At 37.9% G+C, this 16,306-nt stretch overlaps 1 protein-coding gene across 1 annotated transcript in view; it reads right to left on the reverse strand.

Moving 5' to 3' along the window:
- LOC103512533 (inhibin beta chain-like) overlaps positions 1-16,306 on the reverse strand; it is a 33,128-nt gene that overhangs the window by 13,011 nt on the left and 3,811 nt on the right. The window contains exon 2 of the mRNA XM_008477302.3: positions 10,623-10,994. Within this exon, the coding sequence (XP_008475524.3) occupies positions 10,623-10,994 (372 nt within the window). The remainder of the gene's footprint in view (positions 1-10,622; positions 10,995-16,306) is intronic.

Raw genomic sequence — 16,306 nt, forward strand, 5'->3', positions numbered from 1 at the left:
GCCACAAAACTTTTGCCTCATGTCTTCAGGGTTTGATTTATCTTTTATGTCTTTACTATCTTCGCTTGGCTGTCTGATGAGGATGTACTATTGATTCGTAAACTGACTGAACCTATAATATAGTTTTCTTCTTTTCCCTCCTTGAGAGACGTGAAATGTATAACTTGTAACCTCAAAAGCAAATCCGACTAAACGGATGTTGTGCCGAAATGGACTTTTTGACCAATCAGCTGATCGGATAATTATGGATTACCAACATACTCTGTTAATACAGTTAACCAATAAAAAAGCTGAGGACACCGTAAAGTCTAAGTCCATACATGAAATCCTCATGTGAAATAAATTCACATGAACTTACCACTTTGCTACGCGACATTGCTAACTTGAACAAACACTGGAACCTCAGCTTTCCGAATAATAAGATCAACCGCTAGTCAATTTCGACTTTTAAATTGTCATATTAAAGACAGTGCTTTCAATGGGACCCAAAAATTAACCAAGCAAAGCCAAGCAAAGACCACTAAAAATTAATGGGGGTAACGTTTCACCAAACCTGACAAACGAGTCATGAGTAATCACTGACAAATTAACAGACATAAAAACTAGAAAAATCGTCAAGTGCGAAATTTGGAACTCATTTCGTTTGTTCACTTATATTTGAAGAAACAAAAGAGACAATGTACATAAATACAATGAACAAACGAATCATACGATTTAAAAAAAAGCTCATAAAGATACAGCTATGGTACAAGATGCACATCATCGTAGAGTGTATGAAATAAGTAAAAAATGAAGATATATGAATAGAAGGAAAAAAAAAAGAAAATTGGAAAAATGAATTATAGATTACTGTGTCATAGGCAACCATCAAACTGATGGCAGTTATGTAAAATTTATTTTTACCTTCTTCAAGACTACAAACTCGTAGGTACCTATTTAGTGCAGAACATTTTTTAGCAAAGTAGAACCGACGCGTTAGATCTAAAAAGCTAAACTGTCTAGGTTCAAAAACCTACGATGTCGATTTTGGTTTATGGCCAAAAAACCAATGAACCCGAAAAGAAAAATCAATTCACTACCAGGTTTAATAAATATCCTTCAAGGGGTTTATACATCATGAAGCCAATCAACCCGTTGCTACTCAACGTTGCATGAATACTGAGGCCAAATTCATGGAATTAAATCGTCTGTCCGTCCTAGGAAACGGACTAGAATTAGCATAAAGAGTGCACTTTACAGAAAGTAATCAAAGAGTAAAAATGGTGTTGGGAGTTTCCGACTTTATTAACCTAATTAACCAAAAAGTCTGAAAAACTGAAATCACTTTGCCCAATCAGAAGATTATTCTACCATGCTTTAGATATCTACATACATATAAGGGAAACAAACCTATATTTGTTTTGCTTACTTCTCAAGTTCTTCAAGTCTGAAAAATTGGAAGTAAAAATGTGTTCGTGATTTCACATACCTAAACGAATCCATATTCTTTCTGGTGAGGATTCCTATTGACGGTGACATTTTTCTTTTACTAAAATATTCTAAACCGTGGCGAAGCACGGGTAACCTGCTAGTCTTTTTAAATGATCCAGTACTTTGCTCAGACCAGCTGAAAGGGTTAATGTTGCAGTATATTATCACCTAGATGTCGCTGTAGGCACCCAGGCGCCGTGATAATTACCACGCGTAGATGTGGTTTACTATAGAGATGTCTTCTATTGGATGAGGCGCGGTTTCAGGTAAGACTTCAGATCATTTCAGACTTCAGACATCATTTCAGATTACTTCGGATAAATTCGAATTTTGATTAGTCTGCTCGAGAATTCAGGTTCCGCGGAAAGTGAAGATCTTGTTAGTAGGTATATGTATTTTTGCAAGAACTTATATTCAAATCATATTGTTCCGTGCTCTACCTTGGGATGTACGTTTTCCTGACCTTTGTTCTTTTCATTAGGAGGCATGTTCGAAAAGAAAAATTTCTCATTTCTTTTGAAAAATAACTTGATATCACCAGAAATTATCAAAAACAGACCTTCCTTCTCTTGGCAATTTATGTTGAACTTGTATCCTTCAAGGGGTTTATACATCATGAAGCCAATCAACCCGTTGCTACTCAACGTTGCATGAATACTGAGGCCAAATTCATGGAATTAAATCGTCTGTCCGTCCTAGGAAACGGACTAGAATTAGCATAAAGAGTGCACTTTACAGAAAGTAATCAAAGAGTAAAAATGGTGTTGGGAGTTTCCGACTTTATTAACCTAATTAACCAAAAAGTCTGAAAAACTGAAATCACTTTGCCCAATCAGAAGATTATTCTACCATGCTTTAGATATCTACATACATATAAGGGAAACAAACCTATATTTGTTTTGCTTACTTCTCAAGTTCTTCAAGTCTGAAAAATTGGAAGTAAAAATGTGTTCGTGATTTCACATACCTAAACGAATCCATATTCTTTCTGGTGAGGATTCCTATTGACGGTGACATTTTTCTTTTACTAAAATATTCTAAACCGTGGCGAAGCACGGGTAACCTGCTAGTCTTTTTAAATGATCCAGTACTTTGCTCAGACCAGCTGAAAGGGTTAATGTTGCAGTATATTATCACCTAGATGTCGCTGTAGGCACCCAGGCGCCGTGATAATTACCATGCGTAGATGTGGTTTACTATAGAGATGTCTTCTATTGGATGAGGCGCGGCTTCAGGTAAGACTTCAGATCATTTCAGACTTCAGACATCATTTCAGATTACTTCGGATAAATTCGAATTTTGATAAGTCTGCTCGAAAATTCAGGTTCCGCGGAAAGTGAAGCTCTTGTTAGTAGATATATGTATTTTTGCAAGAACTTATATTCAAATCATATTGTTCCGTGCTCTACCTTGGGATGTACGTTTTCCTGACCTTTGTTCTTTTCATTAGGTAGAGGCATGTTCGAAAAGAAAAGTTTCTCATTTCTTTTGAAAAATAACTTGATATCACCAGAAATTATCAAAAACAGACCTTCCTTCTCTTGGCAATTTATGTTGAACGTGTTCAACTCAAGTGTTGCATTTTTCTCTCAGTGACTTGTACATGGAACTTTATTTAGCCACGTTTTTTATTGTTTTATACCACTCGTAGACATGAACTGTTGTATACTATTGCCAGATATTGAAGTTGCTTCAGGATTAATTGTTTCCAAATTAGGATGAACTTTTTATTGTTCTTATACCACTCGTAGACATGAACTGTTGTATACTATTGCCAGATATTGAAGTTGCTTCAGGATTAATTGTTTCCAAATTAGGATGAACCGAGTACGAATTATCGGGGACTCTGGAAACCTCTTCAGTAGACTACTATGAAAATGTATGGTAAAGTAATGAAATGGACGTTGCTATGGACGTAGAGTTATAGACACTGTCGGATAATGAAAATGAATACATCTATGGTAACTGATTAAAATAGTAAAATGGATTGTGCTGATATGTATGTTTGTATGTATTTGGGTATAAGAAAACTTCATAAATAGATACCTAGAGGTAGGCTTGCCAAATATCCAAAATGTCGCTTTTTTATTGTTTTTATATCACTCGTAGACATGAACTATTGTATATTATTGCCAGATATTGAAGTTGCTTTGGGATTAATTGTTTCCAAATTAGGATGAACCGAGTATGAATTATCGGGGACTCTGGAAACCTCTTCAGTAGACTACTATGAAAATGTATGGTAAAGTAATGAAATGGACGTTGCTATGTAGAGTTATAGACACTGTCGGATAATGAAAATGAATACATCTATGGTAACTGATTAAAATAGTAAAATGGATTGTACTGATATGTATGTTTGTATGTATTTGGGTATAAGAAAACTTCATAAATAGATACCTAGAGGTAGGCTTGCCAAATATCCAAAATGTCGGGATAGAGGGGCACGTTCCAATTGTTGTTCTGTGTATAGAGGAGGACTTTGATGGTGCTTGTGATGCTTGTGATGGTTACGATGACGTTCCATGGCAAGACAGCACAAAGTGGACAAGACTAGAGGCTAACAATAAAGAGGATAAAAGAGATAATAATAAAATTATTATAATTCTCTTGAGTACCCAATAAGTACTTTTCTCAGTTCGCGATTCAAAACTGTAGCTGATCACTGAACCAGCTCCCGCGAAAAAAAAAAAAAAAGAACTTCAAAAGAAGTCAAAATAGTACGAGTATTATGAATTAAATTAGGTACTTTTTATTCTTGCATTTTTTCGTCTGAGTTTGATCCTTTACTCTGGTGAGATTATTTCGTAAGTGACTGCACACTACACATACACATGCACAATACTGCACATCCACCAAATTAGTGGAGATAGCCGACGCACAATCCCGATTACTTTCTATTTTATTTGTTTTTATTAATTTTTCTCCTATTTCAATGTAAGATCTAGATAACTATAATAAAAACGTAAAAAATCTCTCTAGTGCAAGGATTGAGTTGTGGCCTCGTGGCTAAGAAAGTGGGACGTTACAAATCCTGTTTGTGCCCTCTAGAAAATCTCGTACAGTCTTTAGAAGAAATTGTATTACTCGTATTGAAAATTTGAAATTTGAAGATCAGGCGAATGGGTAATTTTGCGAAATGACATAGGTATTATCATCTCGATAGTCGATACCTACGACCGTTGAAACTGTCGATATTAATGTCCGAAAACTGACCTTAGCCTTGATTTCATCCTTGAAGTTTATTGGGCAGTTAAACACCCTGTATAAATCATAACTCAACCTAATTTCTAATTATCTTTTTCTCATAGCGGAGTTAAATTTTTTGGACTTTTACTTGTACAAAATATATAATCTTGTTTTATACAACTTTTTTTTCTACGAGTTTATCTTAGTACTATGTTTGACCCAATTTTTTATGGATTTTTTTTTATCCTCCATTTTAGTTTTGGGAACAAATGAAATATAGCTTAAACTGTTTTCATTTCAAAATATTGAAAATCCCGAAAATCGCTTGTACGAAAAATATAATCTTGTTTTATACAACTTTTTTTTCTACGAGTTTATCTTAGTACTATGTTTGACCCAATTTTTTTATGGATTTTTTTTATCCTCCATTTTAGTTTTGGGAACAAATGAAATATAGCTTAAACTGTTTTCATTTCAAAATATTGAAAATCCCGAAAATCATGGTTTGGAAAATGTGTCTCCACAAGATGACCCAACAACATCCATTTGCAGCGAAAAGTTTTTTTTTTAAGAGGTTTGACAGAGGGAACTGTAACTGCTATGGTCTTATCGTCCCGAAATCGAAGAGAGAAGGAAGACAGGGATGGCTTTATTAGTAGTTCATCCACTTTTTGGGCCGATTTCTCAACCCAAGGACATTTTTTTTAAGAGGTTTGACAGAGGGAACTGTAACTGCTATGGTCTTATCGTCCCGAAATCGAAGAGAGAAGGAAGACAGGACGAAGAGAGAACGAACATTATCCCATCAGGATAAAATACGCCCCGGGCGGGAATCGAACCCGCGGCCTAGCGTTTACAAGGCAGACGCACTACCATATAAATAATGAAAGAAGGAAAAAAAAAAAGAAAATTGGAAAAATGAATTATCGATTACTGTGTCATAGGCAACCATCAAAGTGATGGCAGTTATGTAAAATTTATTTTTACCTTCTTCTTCAAGACTACAAACTCGTAGGTACCTATTTAGTGCAGAACATTTTTTAGCAAAGTAGAACCGACGCGTTAGATCTAAAAAGCTAAACTGTCTAGGTTCAAAAACCTACGATGTCGATTTTGGTTTATGGCCAAAAAACCAATGAACCCGAAAAGAAAAATCAATTCACTACCAGGTTTAATAAAAATATCCTTCTGGATTTTAAACCAACATAGGTAACACTCTGTTAATATAGTTAACCAATAAAAAAGCTGAGGACACCGACACCGTAAAGTCTAAGTCCATACATGAAATCCTCATGTGAAATAAATTCACATGAACTTACCACTTTGGTAGATGGTAGAAACCAAGCACAGGCAAGTAAAACCAAATCTTCATAGGAAAGCAAATTCTGGTTGAATCTGGATTCAAGTTTTACACCTACATACTTAAATTACAAAGCTGTGAGAGTCTGTTGCAGGTCTCGAGACTAGACATTCCATTTCAACTTTTTCGGGCGAAATAGGGGCCCGTAAATCGAACCCGCGGCCTAGCGCTTACAAGGCAGACGCACTACCAACTAAGATAACTAGGCTGGCTCCAGACATTTAAATTTACTTCGAAAGGAAATAACGGGGTGACCTCAGTAGAATAACGCCTCAAGTGGTTCTACTAGGTACATACTCGTAAGTGCCATCCTAGTTAGCTTGGATGGTAGCGCGTCTGCCTAATTAGTGCTATGTTGCAGGTTGGATTCCCGTCCGGTGTGAATTTCATCCTGAACGGATGAGGTTCGTTCTCGGAACATCCTTCTCTGTCCTCCTTTTGGGACGATACGATAAAGAAAGAGGCTTGATAGAAGGAACTATACGTATAGCGAAGAGAGAAAGGAGACAGGGGATAGAAGAAAGTCAGCTGTTCCGAGAACGAACATTATCCGTTTAGGATAAAATCCACCCCGGGCGGCCTAGTTAGCTTGGATGGTAGCGCGTCTGCCTAATTAGTGCTATGTTGCAGGTTGGATTCCCGTCTGCCTTGTAAGCGCTAGGCCGCGGGTTCAATTCCCGTCCGGGGTGAATTTCATCCTGAACGGATGAGGTTCGTTCTCGGAACATCATGCTCTGTCCTCCTTTTGGGACGATACGATAAAGAAAGCGAGGCTTGATAGAAGGAACTATACGTATAGTGAAGAGAGAGAGGAGACAGGGGATAGAAGAAAGTCAGCTGTTCCGAGAACGAGCATTATCCATTTAGGATAAAATCCACCCCGGGCAGGAATTGAACCCGCGGCCTAGCGCTTATAAGGCAGACGCGCTCCATTCCAAGCTGGTGGTATCTACTTGATTTTTCTTACCTCTTTTTAATAAGATCTTAGCAGTAACAATTCCCTCTATCAAAACTCTCGAAAACATATCTTACCTGTTTATCGTCTCAAAGACACCGACACCAAAGGAACCAAAACCTCTAGTCACAATCTCCACTCTACCGGTCCACACCAAAATCCAGCGCCGCGCTAACCTCCATCTTATCCACCACAGCTCGCGCTAGCGCGTCCAATTTCTCTCCGTCCAACGTCACACCCAGTCGCGCTAACAATTTCTCATTGAATATCTTTCGCGCTTCGTAGCGAGCGGTTTCGGCGCTAATGTACTTAACTTCTAGCGCATCGGGAATTGGGCTGGTGCTGCGGTTAGCGCCTGTATAACTGGTACCAGCGCTCGAATTATTATTAAAGCTGATTCCAGCGCTCGTATTATCACGGGTAAGGCTGATTCTAGGGCCTGTGCTATTCCCAGTAAAGCTGATTTCAGGGCCCATGTTGTCGTCGGGGTAGCTAATTCCTGTGCCCAAATTATTTTCATTGAAGCTGATTCCATTACTTGGATTATTCGCGATAAGGCTTATTCCAGCGCTTGAGTTCTCACGGATAAGGCTGATTCCAGGGCCCGTAATATTCCCGTTAAGGCTGATTCCAGGGGTCATAATATTATTCTCGGTAAAGCTGTTGATTCCAGGACCAGGATTTTCCCCGGTTGTTGAGACATTGGTGGGGGTGCTCGAAGAGATGTTGGAGGTGTCGAAAAATCCACTATATTGTCCACTCATGATATTACAGACGACTGAATTTTCGAATGTTAAAACTGCTAATTAATGTTAGTGAAAATTAGAAAACACTTTGATCAAAACGAATCGAAAGCTATTTGAAGTTTTCGATTCGGAAAAAATGTGAAAATGGACACGAAAGTTACATAGTCAACTTGATAGAGATTATTGAAGAACTACCTTAAATTATTTTATTTCCAAATTGAATTTATTATTTATTTAAATCATGGAAAAAAATCACCACTATCTTGAGACACAATGAGAACAAAAAATAATAATCACTATTTTCTTTGGAAATGGAATTAGGTTTTGTTACCGAAAGTTTCGAACGATCTTGAATGACTGGCTCGTTTGTTTACGTAAGTTTGGTTTGTTCACTATCCCCATAGGTATAGGTATCTCTATTTCGTTTATTTAGTTGACATTACTACGAGGTTAGTCAGCTTGGTTGGTGGCGCGTCTGCCTTGTAAGCCGCGGGTTCGATTCCCGCCCGGGGCGGATTTTATGCTGATGGGATAATGTTCGTTCTCGGAACGGCTGGCTTTCCTCCTATCCTGTCTTCCTTTGATTTCGGGACGATAAGACCCTAGCAGTTACAGTTCCCTCTGTCAAACCTCTTTTAAAAAAAAAACAAGCGGGGCCCGTCCCTCCGGGAATTTTTCGATCTTGGTTAAAGAAAATCAATATTTATGTACCTACCTATTTTCTGCCATGATGAGTTTTCAAGGATTATCAATATGATCTTTAATGCCGTGGTTATCCGTTGCCATAGCTGCATCCTTATACCGTTGACTAACTTTAGTAGTTCATCCACTTTTTGGGCCGATTTCTCAACTCAAGGACAAAAGAGTGCCCTGACTTACTCAGTGTAACACTAGGTGCTATCTGAGGAAGGTGTACCACTTATTCCGGTGATATTTCGGTCGCCATTGCCTCGTTAGTAGAAACAGGGTTGACATTACCATGGAGAGGCTGTGATTTGACGCATACCATGCCTTATCCCCCTTGGGGTACGAAAGTGAGTCGCACGGAGAGTCCTTACGGACACGAACCGGTATACTACTACCGGCCGGACGATCGCGATCAACCCGCACGCTACCGCGGGGTCGGCGAACATCTCATCCCACACACCTCGTGTGAGGTAGCCGTATTTCAGGCTTCCTCTAACGGCCGCGCTGTCCACTGGTTGTCCGGCGGGAACATCTGTTCCGGGCGGATGACCCCAGGAGCGCGAGGCTGTGTGCCCAGGGGGGACCACGCTTGTGGCCCGTTTCCAATTCATATCCGGCGGGAACTTCTGTTCCGGGCGGATGACCCCAGGAGCGCGAGGCTGTGTGCCCAGGGGGGACCACGCTTGTGGCCCGTTTCCAACCGAAGATACCGACCATACTTTCTAACCCAGCTTAAAAAAGTGAGTTTAAGCAACTGATCCGTTCTTACGGTTCCCCACAGTATTAATATTCATATCCCCACAGTATTCATATTCATATCCCCACAGTATTCATATTCATATCCCCACAGTATTCATATTCATATCCCCACAGTATTCATATTCATATCCCCACAGTATTCATATTCATATCCCCACAGTATTCATATTGATATCCCCACAGTATTCATATTCATATCCCCACAGTATTCATATTCATATCCCCACAGTATTCATATTCATATCCCCACAGTGTATATCACTATACATAGGACACTTTCAATAGAAGGGATATTCATTTGATTTAATCGATTAAAGTTTTCCTCAGTTTTTCAAAGAGTGTTTATTGTATTTGTAATTTCCACGAGACAATCGATATTCTCGACAAACCAACACATCAGGACAAGGTAAAAATATTGCACATACACACTCTTCCATCTTTTAAAACCATCAGGATCCTGGAAACCACAAAAATCATGAAACTGGCGAGGAAATTAGAAGCAGTAACATCACTACCCTGTATGGAGGTTAAGTTCCAATAGAACTAGATGTACATAGGAAGGACACTTTCAATAGAAGGGATATTCATTTGATTTAATCGATTAAAGTTTTCCTCAGTTTTTCAAAGAGTGTTGTATTTGTAATTTCCACGAGACAATCGATATTTTCGACAAACCGACACATCAAAACAAGGTAAAAATATTGCACATACACACTCTTCCATCTTTTAAAACCATCAGGATCCTAGAAACCACAAAAATCATGAAACTGGCGAGGAAATTAGAAGCAGTAACATCACTACCCTGTATGGAGGTTAAGTTCCAATAGAACTAGATGAGATGAGAGACCCTGGACCCCGTCTACACAGACTAGACTTTTATTGTTCAGATTTATCACTCAACTTTAGCCAATTAACTTTTATAATTATGAGTATTGCGTGGTACAACAAGTACTCCCAATACCGCCATCAAAGCAGAACTTGATATGTTGGGTTTCTAGAAAGTGTTACGTCATGAGGGAATAAGAGGGATCAGAGGTGGATGAAATGCAAGATAATATATGATGCAACAATATGCTAGTGTAAAAAATACATCTAATTGCTCTGATCTAATAGGTATAATGATTTAATTGTTTTAGTTAAGACAGTTGTTGTAGCATTTGATTTTGGTGATATCTTGTTTAGTATATTTTTTTTGATAAATACAAGGGAAATGAGACACATCTTCTAAAATTGGTGGAGATGACAAGTACTCTTTTTTGTTGATCAGTTGCATTAGGTTCTGAATTTATGTTGTGATGAGCACGAATATTGAGACATGTAAAAAAAAAAAAATTACGGTCATATTGTGCTAGTCAGACATGACATACTTTTTAGTTTGTGTTTGTACCCATACAGGACAAGCATCCCTAGCCTTTTATTTTACTCTTTTAATATTGATGGTTAAAGCATTTCTTACCTGGTTCAGCAAATCCTATGATCTCAGAAGTTCTGCCAAAAAACTCATCCGGCTCTAAGTCAGTCTGTTGATATGGTGTGGTGCTGAGGACGAGGGTTTGAGGAAAGTCTTTCTGGACAACATTCGAGGCAATGTCCTCTCTTGCCATCGACAACGTTTTCTTGATAACCTCTTTTGGAAGCCACTTTGTAACATTGGGTTTAGACTTAAGACCTAATTTAGTTAAAATTTGTTCCTTAATTGATTCTAACCTAAGCGTTTCACTAGAAGTCAACACGATGGTTGAATTGGAATTATCTACAGATTTCTGGAGTTCCAGACGTTGATGTTTCTGGGAGGAGGATATACAATTTGGACACTTGATAGTATCACCTGAAACAAAAACAAGAAAGTCCACTGTCAGAACAATATTGTAACCTAACACGGTTAAGTTTATACGAGCCTTAAATCTAATTTTCTCTTCTTACTTTCCTTTAACTTTAACTTTTTTATTTCTTGTAAATATTTCTTCAGGTAACCTTATTAAACTTCCTCCTACTTCTTTTCTTCAAACTTCAAAAGATAAAAAGTAGGTAGGTAATAAACCTTTTCTTGAAAAGAAGTGATATCCCACGTATACTTATGTACTCGTGTAACCACATAATGAATCATAGGATGTTCATTTATAAAATTGACCAAAACTTTTCCTAAAGTAGGTCGATACTCTGATAGACACTCCACATCAACCACTACGCCACTATCGTAAGAGACCAAGATTAATTTCAAATAACAGACCAGATCAATTTCATCAAAGTTCAGACCAAGTGGTCTTGATTTCGAGATACTTTGAAGTACAATTAATCAATCCGCTACTCGCCCGGCTATTCTTTCTAATTAAAACCTCATTTAGTATGATAATCTCGACATTTATCTCTATCCAAATCAGATGCGGCCTTCTAATATCTTCATCGTTAGAATAGATCGAGGATCCACCTACAGACTTACATCTAATCTAAGAGACTCTACTATGCAAGAGTGGCGAAGGGTGGTTCTTTTTTTAAAAAAAAAAAAAAATCAGTATTTCATCAGGCCTTTTTCCTTAGAATGGCCTACGTGGAACGAGCTTAACGAAGCTTTGTTCAACTTGGTTAGACAAATGTCTGATTATCCCTTTCATACAATCGATTCTCATCCTCATACTCAACAAGAGGGTTGCATGACTTTTGTGCCTACAATCATAGGTACAAATCATAGGTATTATCATCTCGATAGTCGATACCTTACCTACGACCGTTGAAACTGTCGATATTAAAGTCCGAAAACTGACCTTAGCCTTGATTTCATCCTTGAAGTTTATTGGTCAGTTGAACACCCTGTATAAATCATAACTCAACCTAATTTCTAATTATCTTTTTCTCATAGCGGAGTTAAATTTTTTGGACTTTTGCTTGTACGATTTTTTTTTTTTTTTTAATCAGTATTTCATCAGGCCTTTTTCCTTAGAATGGCCTACGTGGAACGAGCTTAACGAAACTTTGTTCAACTTGGTTAGACAAATGTCTGATTATCCCTTTCATACAATCGATTCTCATCCTCATACTCAACAAGAGGGTTGCATGAAAACAAGCTGGGCCCGTCCATCCGAGAATTTTTTAACACGTAGTTTATTCGATCGTGGTTAAAGAAAATCAGTACCTACATATGTACCTACCTAATTTGTTTAATATTAAAATCAAGACTAGAGCCGTTCTCCCTTTATTCCTTTTAATGTTTCCTAATAACTACCAATATAATGTTTAAGTCACCCATCCATTTATTGGCCTTGACTTGACGAAGAAACTGGAAACACAAAACTTAGCATGCTGAAACTCGTAAAAGTATAAAAGTCAACCCATATCAAGAACGAGTAGAACTGTGATGTAAATATTTTAAATATTCACACATAAAGAATGCTGTGCATTGTTAACGTGTAAGGGATACTGTACATGTCTTGCAGTCGGCAAATTTCTTCGAATAAAACTAACAGAAATGACCTAAAAAGGAAAACCTGACCTATTTCGAAGCCTAACAAGATGTCAGTTATGGCTTTCTATGTAAATATTCTTGTGTAGGTTGGGTTGAAGGGTGGAGAAAAACGTCCATAACAAGGGTAATAATAAAAGTCTTAGGACATTTCGTTTTATGTTTACACTGTATCTAGGGGTGAGAGGGAACTTTTAGTATATTATTGGTGAAAAAAAGGGAGGGATATTATAGTTCTGTATCGTGTAGTGTCAGTATAAGTAGCTAGAAAGAACTCTGAGTACCTATAAACAGCTCAAACTAACTTTTCAAGAAGACAGTTTTGACAAAAGTTCTTCTACTTATAGCATTTCCCATTGTCAATATTGGACAGATCAATTCGACTAGAGTGATTGTAATTTCGTAACTGAACCATGGTAGGTATTTTCTATTAAATTCATAGTTCGCTAGTGATTAGACTGACCTGTACCAATAAAACAAGTCGAAGTCCGGATCTGATTATGCCAACTTTTGAGAGTTGTTCTTCACCTAAACCGATATGGATTTTTGACACAGCTTACTATTCTCTAGAAACTGTCAGTGAAATTCACTAAATTGTGTATTCATAATGATGGTATATGCAGGCGTGTGAGCACAAGTGATACAGTAGACTAAGTGAGGCACGTGGACAATGGCGCTAGACGGGTTTGTTACGCTGTGACTTATGATCAGCATAAAGCCAAGTTCCAATCTTCACCAAACACAAAAGTTTTCTGAGGCGCGCGTAAGGAACGATAAGTAGGCGGTATTGTGTGCTGGAAGAATTTGCGACCGAGGTTGGCAAGCAGTAACCAGCAGTGAGTGCTTGATTAATTCTACCAAACAAGCTGGGCCCGTCCCTCCGGGAATTTTTTAACACGTAGTTTATTCGATCGTGGTTAAAGAAAATCAGCACCTACCTAATTTGTTTAATATTAAAATCAAGACTAGAGCCGTTCTCCCTTTTAGTGTTTCCTAATAACCACCAATATAATGTTTTAAGTCACCCATCCATTTATTGGCCTTGCTCGGCGCAGCTTAACATAGGTGACGCTAAAACCGGTCTTAAATTATCGACTGAAGTATTATCTAAAACTTTCTCGCTTTGAGTTCATAGGTCGTCGCGACAAATTTCAAGATCAGAGCTCATTTGTGAGAAATGTAAAAAAATACCCAAAAATCAGTTTTTTTTGGCTTTATAGTTTTTTGGACAAAATTTGCACCACCACTTTCGTGTTCCTGGTAAAAAGACCTTTAATTTGATATATAGGTTGACTAGGTTTGGATAAGTCCTTCTATGGGGACAGTTGCTCGGCGCAGCTTATCATAGGTGACGCTAAAACCGGTCTTAAATTATCGACTGAAGTATTATCTAAAACTTTCTCGCTTTGATTTCAAAGGTCGTCGCGATAAATTTCAAGATTAGAGCTCATTTGTGTCAGAAAATGTGAAAAAAATCCCCCAAAAATCAGTTTTTTTGGCTTTATGGTTTTTTGGACAAAATTTGCACCACCACTTTCGTGTTCCTGGTAAAAAGACCTTTAATTTGATATATAGGTCGACTAGGTTTGGACTTATCCTTCTATGGGGACAGACAGACGACACCAAAGCGAATACAATCCGTCCACTATACCTTATATTATTACTATTGTAATTTAATAAAGGAAGGACGGACTAAAAAGCTAACTATTTTATAAATACTCTCTTCAATAATTATCTTTTAGTAATATGTAGATAGGTCTACAGTGAAAGGATTCGAAAGACCAAACTTTATTCTTCTGCTATCCCTTATTGATCTTGGACAAACTATCACAATACAATCCACCACTGTTAACCCTGGTGTCTAGTGTGGAATGCTGAATAGTGTGAGTACTATATTTTGTCTAAATACCGGACCGCCTCCGTATTTCGGTGTATAGTAGATAGTAGACACGGCAGTTAACAGTAAAGCTTCACAGTGGCAAAGACTATGGACCAAGAAAGTTGTTATTTTGGACACAAAATTGGCCTTAAAATCAATTTCTTCTTTTTCTTCGCCTTCTCCCGTGTACAGAGATGGGGTCGGCGTTTTTCGTCAGTCTCTCAATCAGCCCTAACCAGGTGATTCCTTTGAGCTGACATTTGGTTTTGGCTACAAATCTAACGAATGGATGCCCTTCGCACTCAACCTTGACTATTTTTTAGCAAGGGGAAAAAATCCTTAAAATCAAGTTTAGGTGTGTCAAATTGAGAAATTGTCGATGTAGAGGGAGAAATGTCACATCCACCACGAATAGTGGAGATGTCAAATTCACTTTTTCAGATAAACGCTACAAAGCCACTGTCAAAAGGAACTAAGTATAAAGATCGGTCAGATGATATTGGAAATCACGAAATGACCTGAGAAATGTAGACTTACCTTGGCATAGAGGACTAAAATATCACCCTGTTATTATTAAAACAAGGTAGGTACTTACTATTTTATACGGCTTATTGTCTTATTATGACACAATTACATGTTATTTATACACATGTGTTGTACTAGATGCAATAATTATTATACAGGTGTTTTATACATCTGTATATCTAACGTATGTAATTACTGTAATTAGGTATTCAAACTTACACGAACGAACAATAATACTTGTCAACTCAAGTGTTGCATTTTTCTCTCAGTGACTTGTACATGGAACTTTATTTAGCCACTTCTTTTTTATTGTTTTTATATCACTCGTAGACATGAACTATTGTATATTATTGCCAGATATTGAAGTTGCTTTGGGATTAATTGTTTCCAAATTAGGATGAACCGAGTATGAATTATCGGGGACTCTGGAAACCTCTTCAGTAGACTACTATGAAAATGTATGGTAAAGTAATGAAATGGACGTTGCTATGTAGAGTTATAGACACTGTCGGATAATGAAAATGAATACATCTATGGTAACTGATTAAAATAGTAAAATGGATTGTGCTGATATGTATGTTTGTATGTATTTGGGTATAAGAAAACTTCATAAATAGATACCTAGAGGTAGGCTTGCCAAATATCCAAAATGTCGATTCGGGACGCGAATCCGCGAACATAATTGCCAAATCCGCGAACATAATCGCCAAATCCGCGAACATAATCACGAAATCCGCGAACATAATCGCGAAATCCGCGAAAAAAATCACCAAATCCGCGAACATAATCGCGAAATCCGCGAAAAAAATCACCAAATCCGCGAACATAATCGCGAAATCCGCGAAAAAAATCACCAAATCCGCGAACATAATCGCGAAATCCGCGAAAAAAATCACCAAATCCGCGAACATAATCGCGAAATCCGCGAAAAAAATCACCAAATCCGCGAACATAATCGCGAAATCCGCGAAAAAAATCACCAAATCCGCGAACATAATCGCGAAATCCGCGAAAAAAATCACCAAATCCGCGAACATAATCGCGAAATCCGCGAAAAAAATCACCAAATCCGCGAACATAATCGCGAAATCCGCGAACATAACCGCGAAACCCGCGAACATAATCGCCAAATCCGCGAACATAATCGCAAAATCCGCGAAAAAAATCGCCAAATCCGCGACCATAATCGCCAAATCCGCGAACAAAATCCCGAAATCCGCGAACATAATCGCCAAATCCGCGAACATAATCACCAAATCCGCGAACAAAATCACGAAAT

Source organism: Diaphorina citri, unplaced genomic scaffold (genome assembly GCF_000475195.1).
Source record: "Diaphorina citri unplaced genomic scaffold, Diaci psyllid genome assembly version 1.1 scaffold37, whole genome shotgun sequence".
Lineage (NCBI taxonomy): Eukaryota > Metazoa > Arthropoda > Insecta > Hemiptera > Psyllidae > Diaphorina > Diaphorina citri.